General features: G+C 43.5%; 1 protein-coding gene across 3 annotated transcripts in view; it reads left to right on the forward strand.

The window, feature by feature from the left end:
* Positions 1-18,049, forward strand: part of c2cd5 (C2 calcium dependent domain containing 5) — a 63,780-nt gene that overhangs the window by 23,189 nt on the left and 22,542 nt on the right. For 2 of the 3 annotated variants that reach the window (XM_063196480.1, XM_063196482.1), the window contains 6 exons: positions 9,714-9,828; positions 10,507-10,680; positions 11,082-11,231; positions 13,819-14,010; positions 14,522-14,708; positions 15,483-15,647. In XM_063196480.1, the coding sequence (XP_063052550.1) occupies positions 9,714-9,828; positions 10,507-10,680; positions 11,082-11,231; positions 13,819-14,010; positions 14,522-14,708; positions 15,483-15,647 (983 nt within the window). The remainder of the gene's footprint in view (positions 1-9,713; positions 9,829-10,506; positions 10,681-11,081; positions 11,232-13,818; positions 14,011-14,521; positions 14,709-15,482; positions 15,648-18,049) is intronic. The other variant, XM_063196481.1, reaches the window with a different exon arrangement.

Here is an 18,049-nt window from a genome sequence, read left to right on the forward strand (position 1 = left end):
AAAATGCATTTATGTCTCCCCCGTGTATGGGAATCGCCCAACAGGTAGGCCGGTACCTCAGCCATGGAGGAGGGCAGGGGAGAGTGGTGGTTAATCACTCCCCCTACCCAGCTGGCGGTGTTAGGAATCGAACCGCCCCCGTAGCCACTTAACCCATGACTACTTGTATACGCTACTTTGTCAGTTGGTTGGAAAACTGGGGTGCATTTTTCGAAAGCGTAGTTGTTAGTAGTTAGCAACTTGAGTAGTTTCAATGGGAAATTGCATTGTAACTATCAAAGTAACTAACATAGTTAGCAACTATGGTTTTGAGAAATGCACCACTGGTTGTAATCAACGTAGGTCTATTTACCTTGTTTTCCATGCATATCTGTGTATGTACATTACTTTTTGTGCGGCTTTTATCCAAAGTGAATCACAGTTATTTCAGGTAACTATGTATTGATTACATTTCAAGCAGTGTGGGGTGAGGTACCTTGCTCAGGGGTATCTCAGATTTGGAGTAAATGAGAAGAGTGGAAGGGTGGGATTTAAACCTGCAACCTTCTGACCTAAAGCCCAGGCCACACCTGCCCAGTATGGGCTATGTCTGTGGTGAGGGTCTCTTGGGTATGTTAATTGGTCCTCCAGGGTAAGGGATACCAGGTCAGTGTGGCGTCCTCTCCTCCAGCAATGTCAAGAACCCATTACACACCAATGTCACACCACGTTCAATGTTTTCGTTTAAAAAAAATATTAAATTAAGTTGATAAAGTTGAATTTCATTCAACTTTTTAATCTACAGTCAGATAGTGAGTCAGATAAATCAGTGTAGTTTCTTCTTTTTAATGTGGATCTCATTACATCTTGTAGGCCGCAGTATTTAACATATTCTTTGTGTAGGTATTACAGCACCTCAAGTATTGGTGTTGAGTTTACATAATATACACATCTGTTCAGGGGTGATGAATAATGAAAGAAGTTAAAGTGACACCCCAGGATTTTGACATAGGACTCTGTTTCGTATTTAGTCAGTGTTGTAGACCTGTGGAGACGGTTTTTAAAATATATATTTAGTCCGTTGTAATGTCAGCAACTCACTTCAACAGGGAATCACCAGAGATTTGTTGTAGCTAGCTGTTGCTCCACTGCCTTTGGATTGATGGATTTAAATTTAATTTAAAACCAACAATGGCGTAACATGGTAAGTCATTGCACATATTGCATACTACCAATTCCAACCATAACCTAGATGGGAACCCAAACTTTGTCTCTACTTTCCACCGGTGAAGATCTGCAAAGAATGGAATTCCACCGAGCTGTCAAGCAGAAAGTGCACGGTTGCTGCTGCTCATATATAAATACAAGATTGGTTTGGCAATAGAATCATTTGATTTACGCAGACATTCATATTGACCGTCTAGCATAGTTAATTGAATTGCTGCTGGTGCTTTGTGGACTGGGTATTAGGGTCGCTGCTAAAGTTTTGGAAGCCCTAAGCATAACTGATCAGGGGTCCGTATCTCGAAAGCGTCTTTGCTAACGACGGTAGCAACGTCCTTCGTAAGAGCGACTCAACTCCCTCTCGACAGCGACGCCACACCACTAAATCCAAGGGAACGGTAAGACGGTCTTAAGACGGTCTTAAGACGGTTAGCAACGACAAGAATCGAGAAACGGACCCCAGGAGGAGCCCCTCAAAATGTAATATTAATAGTAATAATAATAATAATATGTTTTTTAGTCAATCTTAATTAAGTAGGCCCCTATTTTGAGGGCAAAGTGATTGAGGCCCTAAGCGCTCTGCTTATTCTGCTTATGCCTAGGGGCGGCCCTGCTGCATACTGCATAATGCTGTTTTAGTGATGGGCTACAAAAAAGCTGGTCACTTGGGCTAGCCTAGCACCAGCGACCTCTGGAATTACAAGGACTTCAAGGAATATTAAAAAGTGTCTCCACACACATCTTCAACATTGATTAACAAGGTCCAGAGTATCGCTTTCTGTTATGTCACCAAGAGTGCATAGTTGAAGTGGTGGCCATTTTGTGGGTTTGGGTTAATAATATATTTCATTTTAGAGCATATTTGGCTTTTGATCTGCTGTTGGCTGACATTGATTTTGTCCGGACCACTCAGGGCATGAAGGCCTGTTGGAAATGTGTGTACTTGTTAGAATACATTAGTGCTATATTAGTACTTTAGTTAGAATACATTAGTGCTATATTAGTACTTTAGTTAGAATACATTAGTGCTATATTAGTACTTTTGTTTAAGGTGTAGGGTTGGGGTTGGGGTGGAGCTGTGCAGTATCGTGTGCTTGTGTGCGTGACACGTGTACCGTATGTGTTCATGGTTTGTGTTCATCTGACTCCCTTTTCCTCTGCTGCTCGATATTAATTGAACTATTAAACCCTTTTGTGAAAATGAATGGATTAATTTGACGTTCTAACCTAAAACATAAAAATAAGTGCAAGTGATGCTGTAGTATCTCTCCCTAATATCACAGAAATCTATTACCACAAGTCGGCTGACAACAGGTGCCAATGAAGAGCCTGAAATAAAATTGGTGTTTGAGTTTGAGCAGAGCATTATAACACCATCAGCCTACCAGGGCTCTGCCATTCATTTCAGTGAACAGAACTCCAACATTGAAACAGAGCTGTGATCATAAAAGCTTATAGGACTTGAAACTGCTTATAGGACGTAGCGATCATGAGTCATGGGTGAAAATGACAGGGATGGACATTAAGTGTGGTTCTTCCAAGCACACTTAACACGTATGAGCCAGACATGCTGGCGTCAGGGAACACAAATTATTGTTTCTGTATGCAAGGCGTGTATGTACACATGCGTGTGTATTTACATGGCCAGCCGATCTTTTGCTGAGTAGATACTGAATCTGATGTAGATGACAAGCTGGACATCGTAGAGCGCTGCTGCATGCTCTGTATTTCTATCTCACCCTCTTTATGATTTACCTCCTTCCATTCGCCTTCCCCACCTATCTCTCTCTCTCTCTCTCTCTCTCTCTCTCGCTCTCTCTCTCTCACTCTCTCTCTCTTTCCCTGAGTCTCTCTCTCTCTCTCTCTCTCTCTCTCTCTCTCTCTCTCTCTCTCTCTCTCTCTCTCTCTCTCTCTCTCTCTCTGTCTGTCTGTCTCTCCCCTCCCTCCCTTCCTCCATTTCTCTGGGCATTTTGAAACGTTTCAATATTTCTGCCCACCTATCTCTTCTCTCTCTCTCTCTCTCTCTCTCTCTCTCTTTCTTCTTTCTCTCTTTCTTTCTTTCTTTCTTTCTTTCTCTCTCTCTTTCTTCTTTCTCTCTTTCTTTCTTTCTTTCTTTCTTTCTTTCTCCCCAGCTCTCTCCCCTCTTCCTCTCCTCCCCTCTGCACTCCCGCTCTCCTGTAGTGGCCCATGTGATATTAACTTTCTTGTCTGTCTTTGCAGTTCCTGTGAAGTGGTGTGGTCCAGTGTTGTGATCTTGTTTGTCGTCTGTTGTTTTCTCTTGTTCTTTTTTTCTCCTTTTTTCCTCTTTTGCTTTCCTCTCTATCTCTCTCTTTCCCTCTCCCCCCTCTCTCTTCCTCTCCCACCCCCTTCTCTCTCTCTCTCTCTCTCTCTCTCTCTCTCTCTCTCTCTCTCTCTCTCTCTCTCTCTCTCTCTCTCTCTCTCTCTCTCTCTCTCTCTCTCTCTCTCTCTTTGCTGCTCTAACTGGTCTACTAATGTTGGGTTGTGAACGCAGCGTTGGGTAGCAGCAGATCTTACAAACTGCTAGACTGGAATAGTTGCCCCACAGGTACCTAACTAAGCCACACACTCTGGTGTCTCCCTCTGACAATATGGCAGCTCAGTGAAAGACACTGCACCCTCTCCTCATTAACACTCAATGTTCGATATTTTCATAGTGAAGCAACCACTACACCTTTAACATGGCCATTTCGCAGGCACACACGTACATACACACACACACAGATTTGGCCGCAGCAATTTTTTGTCATGATGACCACTAATTTGAAAATACTAAATCTATTACTTGCAACTTGTTTACTCCAAGCATTTTGTTCAGTGAGCTGCCATACCCTCTGCTGGTGTGTATGTGTGTTCGAGTGTGTGTGAGAGAGGGAGAGTATGTGACCGGTATGTGTGTGTGTGTGTGTGTGTTTCTTTATGTTTATGCAGCATGCGCTGTATGGCTGCTCCATTTTCGCTGCTTTGTCTGTTCTTGCAACCTCACCCCAACCCCCTGCCGCCTATTCACCAAACTCTGGTCACATGGTTACATGTGTAGCCAGTGAGAAGGTTGAATGGAAGTAGGGTGGCTCTCCAGCAGTCTCACCTCCCTCTCCAGATAGACAGCCTTGACTCCACCCCTCCCTCCATGGGCACGGTTGCTATAGTGATAGAACAGAAGATCGCATCTCAGGAAGGAAAAGTCTCAGGAAGGGAGAGTAAAAGAAGTAGAGACATCATTTGGTTTAAATGGGAATGGGCTGTCTGTCCATCAGGGTTGTGCAAAATTCTGAATAGCAGAATTAAATAGAATTTGAATGAATTCATATCGATTTGAATTGACCCCCCTCCCACAGCATTGCAATTTGAAAGCAAGTGATGGGAGGTTGGATTGAATTATTTGTGATTGAGAGAAATGAATTCTAACTGTATAGGCCATCTGTGAAAATGTCACACACAAATTCCCTTTGAATTGCCGCCATTAGATGCAGATAAAATGCACTTACAGCATTTAAAATGGACCTACAGAAGATTGTATTTTAATAATGAATTCAACATGAAATTGAAATTAACCATGTACAGTATGTACTGTGTTGTTGCAAACCCAGTTTCAATTCAAATTAAATTGGAATTTAGTAATCATTGCCAATTAAATTGTGAATTTTGTATAGTGCTGCTGTCCATTTCTGAGGGCTTGCTGTCCATCTGTAAGGGGCCCACAGCTTGAGAGAGGGTGTGCCATGCTGTTGATGTTTTATGTTAGTTTTTTTAAGTAACGGTATTTAGATCTGTTGATCTCATCTGGTATCAGTTACAGTAGGAGCCTCTTTACAAAGTGTGTACGTGTGTGTGTGTGTGTGTGCGAGCGAGTGTGTGTGTGTGTTGGAGTGTGAGAGAATGTCAAATGTTTGAAGAGAAAAATCAAGCCCCAAGTCATGTTTGTTTGTCATCATAGCCAATAAGCGAATGATTAGATACTAGGTGAGAGGCCATCAGGGGATACCTGACATTACAGATGACGCTGTAGATTAGTCTTGACGCATTGTGAAAATGTGTTGCCCAATGCCCACAGAAGGGAAGTTTAGGAATCCAAGTTTTATCGTACAGAAAACGTTATAAGTGAAGTCTGGAGGTCTTGAAACATTAAAATTGTGAGGGTGAAAGTTCAGTGTACAAATGGCAACGCTGTGAGGGTTAGAGTAGTTCGGTGGCAGTGCTATCATAGCAGCAAGTAAAACCAAAATGCTGTTGTGTTTGCCGTTGTATTTCCGTAGATGATAATGGTATATAGTGTTTTTGTTGTTGTTGTAGTTTTATGACTAACTTTTGATTTTGACATTTCTGCACTTCTGGCACTGGCACTGTAGTGTGGCCTTCTCTGCTGAAGGGTCGAAGATGTTATTTTTGGGCTCAGGCGTCAGGTGACGCAGCGACATCTAATGCCCATAAATTGATTCGAAATTTTGTGGTTGATATACAGCAATGAATATACTTTTGATACACTCCACTAAAAATAAACAAACAAAAAAATCCATACAATAGTGACACTAGTTGTCGTTGCGCCGCCCTGACGTGTGCTACTGCTTAAATGTCATGGACCTATAAGCTATAAACTCGCAGGAACCAGTCATAATGGAGTGTGATTTGGACTTCCATCTAGTCGTTAAGAGTGACAGGTGCCATAAGCATGGTCCGAAAGGATGGAAACAGCCCAGATGTGTGTAGTATGTCTGCAACCCATATCTGTGCCTGCCCCACTTGTCAATGCAAGTTAGCTAATCAGAAGGCTCACTTTGACTTTGTATCTTAATCTATGTGTTTCGCTCTAGGCCTAGCTCCTTTTGTCTGTTCTTGTCCTTGCAACACATATGGCAGTTGGAGCTACATCAGAGTTTCAATGGATTGCTACGTGAGATAGAAGTGAAGGATGCTGCGTAGAATGCACGGGGTAGGTCGTAAAGCGGATAGAGCAGACATTTAAGGACCTCTTGTCTTAATCGTGGTGAATCTGACAGATGAATAATCACCCCTTAAAATGGAGCACCCTCTCTGTTTCACCTGTCTGTCTGTCTGTCTGTCTGTCTGTCTGTCTGTCTGTCTTTGTCTGACTTCTCCTTTCCTTCTCTGCCTTTCAAAACAGTCTTTGTTCCTGTTGGTGGTGCCCTCTGTTCTGTCTGGATGTATGTGCACACAGTTAATGTTGCAGTGTTCACTCAACACTTGTAGATCAGGACCAAGTACACTCTATAGCAGAGTGATTTGACTCGCTGAAGGTGCATGCTGGCCGAGGGAGAACAGTGCCGTTGCCCGTTCCTGCACCTAATCTCGAACTGGCCGACATGTTCACACTGCAAGTCTGACCTGGCGAATACACCGGCTGCGACAAGATTCAAGTGACAGAGAATCGCTTCTGTGCAGCAAGAGCGATACCAGCTATTGAAGCGACTAGAGTATGTCCGTCAAAAGCAGAATGCAAGCATTCCAACATTCCCATTGGCTGTGGCGGCTGTCGCCGAACCGCGTCATAGCTAATTTGCATAATATTCCCAGGAGTTCAACTACAAACTGTTGCGCGAATCGCCTCTAGTCTCCCGAAGCGCTTTTGCCGTGCGACTCAATACAAAGTCAATTACTTCCGTCGCTCGCCTCGCTCATGTCAGGGCCGGTGTATTCGTGTGGTGAGTGTCAAGGAACCGGAAAGTGGGTTTGCAACGCAGAGCGAAAAAATACTTATTTTTTTCTCTGCGAACTGGGATGACAATGTGGACGTCAGCAGGTTCATCCGGCTAGCAAATGGTCACATAAGGAAAAGTTCCAAGGCCGGTTGGAATGCAGGCAATTCGCAGGTGAGCAATTTAGTTCCGAATGTAACTGATGCGGGCACGAACACTGGCATGGACACTCTGGTCAGCCTGAAAAACAGCATCACTGTTGACATGACCGTAACTGGTGCGGGCACAGACACTGGTACCATTCTGGTGAGTCTGAAAAATATGATCAGTGTTGATTCATAGTACAATTTAACACTCTTCCGTAGAGTGCACTTGGTTCCACTCTTTATGTGTTTATTTGACACTGCAATACTACTGTGTGTGTATGTACATATCATGTACACAACTATCTATGTGTGGTGCCCCCACCCCGACCCACCCTGCTCTCCTCTCCTCTCCTCTCTTGGCTTCTGAGAAAGGGGGCGGTTCCACTCAGCAGTCTGCATGACGATAGCTCTCCTGTCACTCATGTTGTTGTCAAGGATGGGGAGTGGGTGTGCTCCAATGTGCCAACGATGACGACATCACTAATGCCTCATCCTCATTATCACCCTTCCTTGACTCTACTGTACCCCCTGACTTGTTGACAGCACGGACCCCTTTTGTCTCCTGTGTGTGTGTGTGTCTGGTAATGGGCAAGCGTGTGTGGGTGTGGGTGTGTGGATGGGTGGGTGTGTATAGGTGTGTGGGTGCGTGGGTGGTTGTGAAGACTGAGATTGTGTAGATCACTAAATCAAATCACTATTACTACAGTGAGTCCAATATGTATTTGATCCCTTGCTGATTTTGTTGGTTTGCCTACTAACAAAGACATGATCAGTCAATAAATGTTATGATAATATGTATTCTAATATGGAGAGACAGAATATCAAAAAGAAAATCCAGAAATTAACTGAAGAGAATATATATTAATTTATTTCCTTTTCATCAAGCAAAATAAGTATTTGATCCCCTGCCAACTGATTACAGTTCCGGGCCCACAGACCAGATGGTCACTTCCGATCAACTTGTCATCTGAATTAAAGACACCTGTACATACTAACATGCATAAAAAAAACATTGAATCAGCAGAATCAGTCCATAGTATGAGTGAATCAGTCACACTCACCAACCTCACCAGCATGGGAAAGACCAAAGAATCAGGGACACGATTTTAGACCTGAACAAAGATTAAATGGGCTGCAAAGCCACAAGAAAGAGACTGAGTATTAATGACCCAGCTGTTGATGCATTTCTTCCAAAATGTGAGGAATACAAAATGACTATCCATCAGCCTGTCTGGGGTTCTATACAAGATTTGACCTTTTGTAGGGATTTGATAATCACGAGAACAGAAAGAAATCACCCTAGAGCTGTACGGGATGAACTAGGCAATGATATCAAAGCTACTGGGACCAAAATCACTGAGAAAACTACTGGTAGCACTTAATGCCACAGAGGTTTAAAATCCTGTAGTGCACACATGGTACCTCTACTTCAGAAGGAACCTGTGCAGTCCCAACGGCCAACGGACATCAGACTGGTTTAGGATATGATAAGGAGGTGCTGTAGTCAGATGAAACCAAAATCAAGCTGTTTGGCATTATCACAATTCAATGTGTTTTGAGAAAGAGTACTGCTGTCTATGATCCCAAGAACACCCTCCTCACCATCATGCATGAAAGTGTTATCATTATGGTTTGAGGGTGTTTGTCTGGCCAAGGCACAGGACAACTTCACATCGTCAACGAATGGATGGAGGGAGACATGTAATGTGCAATCCTGAGTGCAAACGTCCTTCCCTCCACCACTATACTGAAGGGTGGGCCATTTTTGGATCTCCCAACATGACAATAATACACAACATACAGTCAAAGTAACGAAGGAGTGGCTCAATAAGAAGCATATTAAAGTCGTGAAGTGGCCTAGACAGTCTCCAAATATTAACCCTATAGTAATTCTATGGAGAGAACTGAACCTCCCATTTACCAAGCTACAGCCACAAACTATTAATGTTTTAGAGATAATGTGCAAAGAAAAATGGGCAAAAATATTTTCTACTATATGCACAAACATTGTCATCAACTAAAAGAAGCATTTCACCTCAGTGCTAGACAACTAGGACTTTGCCACAAAGCACTTTATCTTCTTTAGCTAGAGGGGTCAAATACTTATTTGACTAAATTAAATACAAATAAATTAAAATATATTATTTTAAGTTATTCTCTGGAATTTCTTTTTGATATTCTGTCTCTCCATGTTTGAATACATATTATCATAAATGTATAGACTGATCATGTCTTTATTAGTGGGCAAACCGGCAAAATCAGCAAGGGATCAAATACATATTGGACTCACTGTATGTGTATAGGTGTGTGTGTGTGTGTGTGTGTGTGTGTGTGTGTGTGTGTGTGTGTGTGTGTGTGTGTGTGTGTGTGTGTGTGTGTGTGTGTGTGTGTGTGTGTGTGTGTGCGTGCGTGCGTGCGTGCGTGCGTGCGTGCGTGCGTGCGTGCGTGCGTGCGTGCGTGCGTGCGTGCGTGCGTGCGTGCGTGCGTGCGTGCGTGCGTGCGTGCGTGCGTGCGTGCGTGCGTGCGTGCGTGCGTGCGTGCGTGCGTGCGTGCGCGTGTGTGTTTGTGGATGTTTGAAAGAACTTTGAGAATATTGTGGCTAGCAATTGTATATAATGTGAGTTTTTCCATATGTATGTGTGATGGTGTGTGCTTTTGCGTGTGTGTGTGCGTGTGCGCGCGCGTGCTGCAGATGAGCCAGAGACGCGTGATGCATGGTGGGAGGAGCTACGCCAGGAGATCAAATCTCACGCCAAAGCACTCGGGTGCCACGCCGTCATAGGATACAGCGAGTCTACCAGCATCTGGTACGCATGCATGCACAGTTTGTCCAAGGACTGCTGCCATTTCTTATGAGGTTTTATGTGGGAGGACCAATGCTTATTAGAAAGCAACATGGCACCCGCAAATTTACAAAAAGACAGGTTTTTGTGACACATATACAAATGCATATATATGTATCTATCTATATACCTATAGCAGAGGTTGGGAACTTTTTTCATTCGAGGGGCCACTTCAGATTCCTCCAAGGGCTGTAAACGTCCTCCAAGGGCTGTACTATGAAGACAAACCAGGATTTCCCCCTGCACTTTAGACCTATTTTTGAAGGCAGCCTCCTTTAAAACAGACCCACCTTCTCTAGGTCCCCTGAAACATAGCTTGATTGTATTGCAAATGTAATTTCAAAGATTCCTTTACAAAACGTCTTATTTCATGTGAAGCTGCATAACAGTAAAATTATATCGGGGGGCCGAATAAAAAGATCTCAAGGGCCGTAAACGGCCTTCAAGACATAGGTTCCCCACTCTTGGCCTATAGTCTTGCTGAAGTACATGAAGGACGCCGGTGGCTTTGTTCTCTCCATAAGTGCAAACTGAGCTGTTGGCTGTAGTGTAACTGTGGTGTGTGTGTGTGTGTGTGTGTGTGTGTGTGTGTGTGTGTGTGTGTGTGTGTGTGTGTGTGTGTGTGTGTGTGTGTTTCTACAGTGAGGAGGTGTGTATCCTGTCAGCTGCGGGAACTGCGGCGGTGCTGAGCTGTCGGCTGCTGCAGGACGGCTGCCTGGACCTCGTCACTGAACACAGGTTGTCACGGCAACCAGCCCTCTTTCCATCCGGGTCAGACAGGGTCGAGTTTGATTTGGGTAGTTCTGGCTCGCTAGGGTAGGTCACACACACACACACACACACACACACACACACACACACAAGCACACAAGCATACTGACACACCATGTTTTTTTGTCCTCACAGAGCTCTGACCGAAACTCAACTAAAAGCTACTAATCTGACCAGCTGGTTTGTGTGTGTCTGTGTGTGTGTTTGTGTTTCTCTTTTTCTTCCAGCCGTTCTCAGTCTGGTTATGTTGCTCCTAGTTCCAAGATGGCATATTATATCATTGAACCCGATTGGAAAGCTCAGATGGTCTCGCGGTCCAATTTTTATGTGCTGTGACTGCCACAACAAAATGTACAGTGGGGGGGTGGGGGCGGTGGGAGAAATACTGATATTGCTATATAGGAAGTTTTGCCGAATGCACAATCTACACGCTTTTTTCTTTTCAGGAGGGATGTTAGCAAGGCGCTTCTCCCCGTTTGCCAAAGTGCACGTCTGGACTACAGCCGCATTGGACTTGATTGGAACCAGCTAGCGGCTAGCTTGGAGGCACAGGTTGCCTCAGGGAGTCAGAGAACGGCTGAAAGAACAGGAGAAAGGTAGAAGTAATCGCTTAGCTGGAGGGAAAGTGTGCAATTAATACATTTTCATAAATATCCATTGAAGATACTAACCATACACTATGCAATGGGTCTGAAGAGGGCCTTTAGCTACCCTAACCAAGGATTTTTGGATTTGTTTGTTGGATGATGTCTATTAGTAGTAATAGTAGTAGTCGTGATTACACTGTGCTTTATTATGTCTGTATTTTACAATATTAGAAGAAATAAGCTACAGCTCTGTGAAAGATTTAAGTTCTTTCACAGATTCGGCTCAGTTGCGTTTGACAGTGTATAGACGTTTAATCTGTTTCACTAAGGTGTAAGCTCTGAATCATTGTTCGAAAGACCGATCTGTGAGACTCTGGTGTGTTCTACAGAGCTGTGCTTTGCTGTGTGTGCGTACGTGCGTTCTTGCATGTGCAGATGGAGTGCGTGCGTGCGTGTGTGATTGCAGGTGGGTATTACTTGTACTTGTAGGCCAAAGCACAGGCTTAAAGTTTGGATAGGCCCTGTCTCAATTCAATATTTTTTTTTTCATGACTGCAGTACATTGGGAAACAAATCATGTTAATTATGTGTGTTCTTAAGAAAAAAGTGTGAAATAACTCTAAGTAATGCCTTGTCCACACCAAGAGCGACCTACGCTTCCTGATAGCTGAGGTAGCAGAAGCAGTTTAATCTTGAATTCACTATTCGCTCTGGACGTGACATTGACATGTTTGATTTAGCTAATCACATAACGGCTCTGGCTTGACAGCCTGGGACATTGTAAAAATAATTATAATCTGTAGCAAAGACTTCGCTTTATATTCACTTCTGTACTTGTTTCATATACTCTTGCGCTCTATTGTTTTCCAAATGTTCCTCAGGGAAAACTATGTGACTAAGAAGATACTTTCAAGGTCCTCTGATAAGAAACAATGTTAGCCCTTTGTTTTTCCATTCCTTCTGTGCTGCCCATTAAAAAAGGTCCTTTGTGGGAGGAGAGACCAGAGAGACCGAGGATGCCAAGTAAGGAACATGTTTTCCAGGGCTACTCACTCTCTCCTTTCGCGAAAGCCAATTGTAAACTCTCATGAACTTGTCGTGGTCTCATCTAAGTAATTAGTTTAATTAACTTCCTTAACAGACATTCAGAGTTATGAACATTCCAATTGTTTTTTGCCGAACCGTGTCTTAGCTCATTACCATAATATTAGCTGACTTTTAATCGTTAAAATTCGCTCTTGTGGCTAAGTTCGCTTTGCTCCTGGCGAATACGCTCTGATCGCGTGCCCTCCATAAAGAAGCAATGACTCAGTTCGCAGTTAGCGTAGGTCACTCTTGGTGTGAACAAGGCATAATAGATTCTATGACAGGGGTGCCCAACCTTTTTTTAACCGAGATCTACTTTTGAAGTTGATGGTCTGCCGTGATCTACCAAGTCAAATTTAAGGATGTCGGTGTGAAAATTTAAGATCACCATTTATTCATCACCATTATTATTAAAATAATGTTTTTAGTAGGCTACTATAGCCGTATCTTTTCAGTGTATTTTTAAAGTGTGTTGAATAGTCTATGTTTACAAAGCAATTGCAGCACTGATAGTATGCAAAGATAATTTCAGTCATACACAAGTCATAAATAACTGAAACAATTTCAAAATGATAAACATTTGGTATATAAAATGCATATGTAGGCTCAAAGGCCCTATTTCTAAAATATGATGAAGCATCATGCCTTCAGTGGTACAAATTAAAAAGGGCTCAGAAATTCACCATTTGTTATGGGTAAATAGTAGGCTAGTTAAGTTCACTTTACTATGAGAGAGAGAGAGAGAGAGAGAGAGAGAGAGAGAGAGAGAGAGAGAGAGAGAGAGAGAGAGAGAGAGAGAGAGAGAGAGGGAGAGAGAGAGAACTCATTGGATTGGTTAACACTCCTGTTAAGAATGACTTCTATGAAGGTTTTTTTTTTCAGCTCTCTGATACAGCAGCACAGCAAAGGCTTTCTATTGTGAGTTTGTCCACAACTGGAGCAAGAAACAGCACAAATTGAAGTGAATTCCATACATGTCAGCAACTTACATTTCCCTTACACGCGGCACGCGATGTAAACGCAGTTAGCGATGATGCATGCGACTAGCGATTTGGAAGAAGATTCTCGCACATCGCCGCGTCATAACGCATCGTTGCGCACATGTTCTGTTACTGACCCAATCTTACATGTGTGCACACATGAATCAACTGCAATACCCTGACGGTCACTTCCCAATGCTTTCCCCACACTCTGTTACCGTGGGACTAATTATCTAATCAATACAGTACCAGCAGCTTGCTACATAGCCTACTTTTGAAAGACAATATTTTCCCCGTCACATTACATGTCTTGCGATCGACTGCCACTCCCCTCGAGATCGACTGGTAGCTCGCGATCGACTGGTTGGGCACCCCTGATCTATGATTTAAATAGTCATGAAAATAATGAAAAGGCCTTGAGGTGTGTCCAAACTCTTGGCCCGTGCTTAAGTTATGTGGAGTACAGTAAGTGTATTGTACAATACTTATCTGACTTGGGGTGACTGTGGCTGTGTGTGTTTGTGTACCAGGTGTGAAGATCTGGCGCCCCCTGGCTGTGGCTTCTGTCACATCCCTTATGACGAGCTGAACATGCCGTTCCCTGCGCAGCTATCGTACTGCTACTGCTGCCGTCGCGCCAAGGTGCCAGACGTGCTATTCACCACCATAGACCTGCCCACAGATGCCAACATCACTGGCAAAGGATGCCTCATACAAGCCAGGTTAGTATTCCAAGGACCTGGCTAAGTAGTAAACCAGGTCCTTGAGGTAGTCATTTAATAGAAGGGCCTGGAGTCCTCATTTTCTGAACTAAATGCCATTTGCGGGCAATCTATTAGCAGGTTTACAACTTCCTGTAGGTTATCTTAGCTTGGTTTATCACTTAACCAGGGAATACCCATAGGTACACTCAGAAAACCCAAACACACACACACACACACACACACACACACACACACACACACACACACACACACACACACACACACACACACACTGGCGCACACACACATACTGGCGCACACACACACACACACAGGCGCACACACACACAAATGTACCAATGTCGACGACTTGCTTTTGGTGTAGCAAGCTGTGTTACACACACACAATGACATGGCAACACATAGCATACAGTAACATACAACAGACATGTACAAACTCCTCTCCTCTCCTCTCCTCTCCTCTCCTCTCCTCTCCTCTCCTCTCCTCTCCTCTCCTCTCTTCTCCTAGGTTGTGTCGTCTGAAGAAGAAGGGTCAGGGGGAGGGCAATGCCACCTGTATCAGCAGCCTGCTGCCCTTTATGGAGTACGAGCTCCACACCCAGCTGCTCAACAAGCTGAAGCTGCGGGCCATGAACGCCCTGTTCGGCCTGCGCATACAGATCAGCGTCGGGGAGAACATGCTCGTCGGCCTGGCTGTGAGTCCACTGTACTCTGTGATTGGTTGTTGTCCAGGGAGGTCTTTGCTGAAAGCAGGGTGTGGCACTTAACCAGGGCATGTTTGCTCTGAGCAATCGGTAACTCTATTGACAGACAGACAGACAGACAGGCAGGCAGGCAGATAGTCAGTCAGTCAGTCAGTCAGTCAGTCAGTCAGTCAGTGTTAAATTGCTTTTGGGCATCTCAGCCTTTATTTAGACAGGACAGTCGAAGATGGAGTCAGGAAATGAATAGGAGAGAGAGACGGGGTGAGACTGGGAACTTACCCAGGCCATGCAAGCCCTATGTGGGGGGGCTTACCGTAATAGATATTTTTTGATGGAAGGATATACCCCGTCCGGATGTCTATCACTTTTTTTTAACTAAACCAAACGTAGACTAAACTAAACTTAACTAAACGTATCTAAACCACCTTGTTGGAATATGCCCCAGTTGTCTAGTGTTGCAAACGTGTGAGATGTATGCATACACTGTATCATTATTGCAGTCATTTTTGTGCTGATATTGATCTTGGTCTGCCATGACAAAAAAAAGTATTAACCGGTATGTCAGAACATCATATGAACGTCCACTTCACTATGCTAAAATAAAAATGTGTAATTTGTGTGCGTGTGTATTGTGTGTGTGTGTGTGTGTGTGTGTGTGTGTGTGTGTGTGTGTGTGTGTGTGTGTGTGTGTGTGTGTGTGTGTGTGTGTGTGTGTGTGTGTGTGTGTGTGTGTGTGTGTGTGTGTGTGTGTTTGCATGCGCCCAGTCTGCGACGGGGGTGTACTTGTCTGCGCTGCCCAGCCCGGGCGGTATCCAGATAGCAGGGAAGACTCCTGGAGACCTGAGCTACGAACAGCACATGAGCAACATGCAGCGCAAGATCAACGACACCATCAACAAGAACCGCGAGCTCTACCACGTCAACCCACCTGTGAGGCACACACACACACACACACACACACACACACACACACACACACACACACACACACACACACACACACACACACACACACACACACACACACACACACACACACACACATTTGGAAAGTAGACCATACTAAAAGGTGTGTCTGTGGGTTTATAAATATGTTTGTGTGGGTGTTTGTTTTTATGTGTTTCTGTTCATTGCTGCGCGTGCGTGCGTGCGTGCGTGCGTGCGTGCGTGCGTGCGTGCGTGCGTGCGTGCGTGCGTGCGTGCGTGCGTGCGTGCGTGCGTGTGTGTGTGTGTGTGTGTGTGTGTGTGTGTGTGTGTGTGAGTGTGAGAGACCCACCTAACCACAAAGATGGATCTTATGAACATTGCTGAGCTGTCAGCTGCGAGGTGTTAAAAAACAGGAAATAATGAAACCACACCGGTCGGAACATACCCCCCCCCCCACACACACACACACACACACACACACACACACACACACACACACACACACACACACATGCACACACACATGCACACACACATGCACACACTGTCATACACATGGACTCAACACACATAGGGCCATACTTACACACCTTTTCCTTCCTATACTGAAGGCACACTACATTGACTCATGAAAATGTAAGAATATTAACTGCCCTGGCCATACATACTCATCCCTGACCTGAACGTGTCTGAACGTGTCTTTTTTGTGTGCTTTTTTTAAACACTTTTGCTTTTCTACTGTCACAATCGGACCTTTAACAACTTAAATTATGTGTCTGAGTTTCCACAAAACAAAAATACGCCAGGAGGGTCTTCCGAGATGAAAGTTACTCCAGCAAATTGCATGGTTATTACAAGTAGGTAATGGTTCAGTAAAAAAGGGACACCACACACAACTGCTGGCTCAAGGTGCGCAGAGTGCTGTATCATAACCATTCAACAAGACAACACTTCAAGCCTTCGCAACCCAATGGCCTAGTTTGGATTGTCATGTCGTGCATATATACAGCTCCTGGCCAAAAAATTTAAAAAGTTGATTTATATCCATACTTCCATCAATAATGTTAAACGTTCATATATTAAGCTTACAGATTCATGGCCCACATTTTAAACTATTCCAATAATTTCTTTGTTTCTTACATACCGTATTTTGAGCCTCCAGCTCCAAAAAACATTAAATTAGTACTTCACAAAATTAGAATATTATGATGAAATCATCATTTTCTTCAGAAAAAAAAGAAATAAATTCTGGTCACATCTAATCAGTTGAAATTTGGTACTTTCTACATAACACGTCATTGTTCAATACTTGGCTAGGATTGTCTTTGCTTTAATCATTCCTCAATCATGATACATTAAACATTGAAGTCAATGGCAGGGGCATTGCATGGGAGTTATGAAAGCCCAGATATCCTTGATGCTTTGCTGTCAGCTGTTTTTTTGTTTGTTGATCTGGTGACCCAGCCTGGTTTTACCAGACCACATTAATTACTTAGTACTTCATTTTAGGTCTGGATCCTTGGTGCCCTGGGCACACTAGGGCGGGAGAAGTGAGCTCAGCTCTGGTTTGAAATGAGCTCTGACCAATCGCTGACAGTTGACTTACCGTATGTTATTATGCTCCCAAGTGCGTTTGGTTATTGGCCGGTAACACCGGTTGTCAGTGTTGCCAGATGTAAGACGTGTACCATAATTTTGTCCTCTCTATGATCAAAAACGCATGTTGTATGATACTTTCAGAGTTTTCCTTCAGTTCTCTTAAAGAAACAATTTGGTTTGTGTACAATAATTTCCTCTCAAAATGAAAATTTTGAGATTTTGATACAATAGTTTAGCATCTTACATCTGGCAACACTGTCGGTTATCTGAACGCCGGCTGGAAAACGCTGACCAGAGAAGTGTAATCAGACCATTTGTGGATTACTAAGTAATTCAAAATGAATGGTCTGACCTGTTGGGCTACTGGTGACCCACACCCTCTTGATTTTAAAACATAGATTACTATAGGCCTACCATGTATTGGTGCTTTGTCGTTATGAGCATTCTAACTCACCAGACATAACATCCTACTCATTTTCACTGGGGTTTCATTTCTGGTGAGTTAGAATGAATGTTTAACATTATTGATGGAATTATGGAAATAAATCAACTTTTTCATGATGTTCTAATTCTTTTGGTCAGGAGCTGTATAGCATAATACCACATATACAGTTTTTTTATGTTACACAGCCACACAGCCACACACACAAGTTTTCACATCAGTAAGGAAATAAAACGACTACCCCCAGTAAATATTATAATAACGGTAATGCATTTTTATTGCAATATTTTGCATATACAGGTCCTTCTCAAATAATTAGCATATTGTGTTAAAGTTCATTTTTTCCCCCATAATGTAATGATAA

The sequence above is a fragment of the Engraulis encrasicolus genome, chromosome 4 (assembly GCF_034702125.1).
Source record: "Engraulis encrasicolus isolate BLACKSEA-1 chromosome 4, IST_EnEncr_1.0, whole genome shotgun sequence".
Lineage (NCBI taxonomy): Eukaryota > Metazoa > Chordata > Actinopteri > Clupeiformes > Engraulidae > Engraulis > Engraulis encrasicolus.